Source organism: Buceros rhinoceros, unplaced genomic scaffold, assembly GCF_000710305.1.
Source record: "Buceros rhinoceros silvestris isolate BGI_N320 unplaced genomic scaffold, ASM71030v1 scaffold24197, whole genome shotgun sequence".
In the NCBI taxonomy this organism is placed as follows: Eukaryota; Metazoa; Chordata; class Aves; order Bucerotiformes; family Bucerotidae; genus Buceros; species Buceros rhinoceros.
The window spans coordinates 1-2,355 of NW_010421879.1; the positions used below are offsets into that span (position 1 = coordinate 1).

Sequence of the window (2,355 nt, forward strand, 5' to 3'; positions counted from 1 at the left end):
CGTTTCCCCCACCGCAGCATCCTGCATGCCAATGCTTGGCCCTGGGAAGGCAGAGCAGCACCGCATGGGCGAGGGCAGCACCCCACCACCAGCACCCGCAACCCTGCAGCTCTGGGGCTCAGCCCCAAGGCCAGCTGTGGAGAGCTGGTGTGTCCCCACTGCCAGGGCTTGGGGACAGATTTGAGGACAGACAGACCGGGGGTGCAGGAAGTGATGGGTGCCATCACCTCACCAGTGGGCAGAAGGGTCTGTTGGCTCCTGGAGACAGCAGAGCTGGTGGTGGCACTCCGATGATGGCAGGCCCTCAGTTGTCCCCACAGGGACAGGCTGCCAGCACACCTCGCTGCCAGCGCAGGACACAGCCTACTCCTGACCCTCCCACGAGCCCCTGCTCCAGCAGCACATTCCTCCTACCCCAGCTGGACCATGCTGGTGGTACCACCAGAGCCCAAACCCCCTCCCCAGGGCAGGGTATTCCTCAGCGAGCCCCTCCAGGCTGCCTGATCCCGAGGGGACCTGCCACCAGCCACAGCCACAGGCTCAGGTGGAGCCAGCGTGTGGCTGAGTCTCAGACCAGCTGGCCCCTTGCCCTGCTGGCACCTCAGGGACCAGACACACCTCCGGCAGAGCGGAGCCAGGGGCTGGGGCTTTCCCTTTTTAGCTCCTTGGCTCACCAGTGAGAGCCACACTGCAGGACGGCAGCCGACAGCCCCTCCGCGGCAATGGAGCGGGCTCCAAACCTGGTAGGTGACTGCAGAGGGCTTGCTCCTCATTTTCCTTCTTTCCTTACATTAAATTAGTTGCACGCTTGCTTACGGGTGGCTACCTGGGTTTGTTTGCTTTGGAGATGCATGCTGTAGTCTGCCAGGCCCATCGCTCTCACGCCTGGCACGGCGAGGATGAACAGCCTCCGAGATCAAAGCCACAACAGCCTGAGTGGACAGTCCGGCACTGGACTGGACTGGAGGGGGAGAGCAGCCCCGGCGAACGGTTCCTGTGCCAGGGCACCACACCCCCACGGGAAGGGCTGCAGGACGGCGGGCAGGGTGCGGGGCTGCCTGTGGCCGGCTGCAGGGACATGAATAGCAGGGAGCAGGACTACAGAAAGCAACTTTGTTCACTGCTGGGCAGCCTGCCGGGTGTCAGCACAAGGGAGCTTGGCCCTGCGAGGCCGGAGGGAGAAGGAAAGGAAAAAGCATCTTTTCTCTCTCACCGTCCTCAGAGCACAGAGGGAGGGAGGGAGGGTTTGGATAAAGATCTCATTCTTGACTGTCTCATCGCTAAAGCTCCTTTTAAACCAGAGGCTACCCAGGTACAGCCTGAGCTGAGGGTGCACCCATCCCTCCCAGCATGCAGCGCCTTGGGGTGCGCAGGGCAGGGACCAGGCACAGCTGGGGCAGCACAGGCAGGGGCACCTTGGGCAATGCAAATTGTCAGCTACAATCAGAGCGAGGGGATTTGCAGCCACACACATCAGCTGGGGTTTGTGCTAGGGGCTCACCACAACCATGTGCCCACCATCCCTGCAAAGTGCCCTCGTGTGCTTCCATGGGTCTTGTCCTCAGGCCAGCGTTGCCCTTCGGGCATTGCATGTGCCACCCCCAAGTCAGTGTAGTCCTGCCATCAGCTGGTGACCCGTGGGAGGTGGGAGAGTTCCCATTCCACACCAGCCCTGTTGCCTGGGCAGCCACACACCATCCTCCTTTCTCCTCAGCTTCTCCTCTGCATCTTCACCTTTGCCATGGTCCTGGTCCCTGAAGCGAAAGACCAAAGCAAGGCAGCAAAGGGCAGGAGAAGGGGCCTGGCACGGCCCCCCACAGCCACCCCTGCCCTCGCCTGGGCCCTGGATGACCCCTATACCACCATGGCAGACTACGAGCGCAGCATCCAGGACATGGTGCGCCAGCTGAGGAACAGCTCTGAGCCGGGTGACACCAAGTGCCAGGTCAACTTGAGGCTCTGGAGGTCCAACCGGAGGAGCCTGTCACCCTGGGCCTACAGGTGAGCTTGGGGCAGGGACCTCAGAGACATGTGAGGTGGCTCTGTGCCAGCAAACGCTGTGGCTCCAGCGTCATGGGGCTGCAGCAGCTGCTGGGGAGTGCGATAGGAGGCAGCACCCCATTTTGCCCTGTCCCCAGCCCCCCGCTGCCCCCCATCTCACTGTCTCCCCAGCCTCGTCTTGCTTTCCCTCTCCTCCAGCATAAACCACGATGCAACGCGGATCCCAGCAGACATCCCCGAGGCCCGATGCCTCTGCACTGGCTGCATCAACCCCTTCACGATGCAGGAGGACCGCACCATGGCCAGCATTCCCATCTACAGCCGGCTGCCCGTCCGCCGGCTGCTCCGTCCCGG

General features: G+C 62.7%; 1 protein-coding gene across 1 annotated transcript in view; it reads left to right on the forward strand.

Moving 5' to 3' along the window:
- Positions 1–722: 722 nt before the first annotated feature.
- IL17B (interleukin 17B) overlaps positions 723–2,355 on the forward strand; it is a 1,907-nt gene continuing 274 nt past the window's right edge. The window contains exons 1-3 of the mRNA XM_010139852.1: positions 723–743; positions 1,715–2,001; positions 2,200–2,348. Coding sequence (XP_010138154.1) covers positions 723–743; positions 1,715–2,001; positions 2,200–2,348 — 457 coding nt within the window. The remainder of the gene's footprint in view (positions 744–1,714; positions 2,002–2,199; positions 2,349–2,355) is intronic.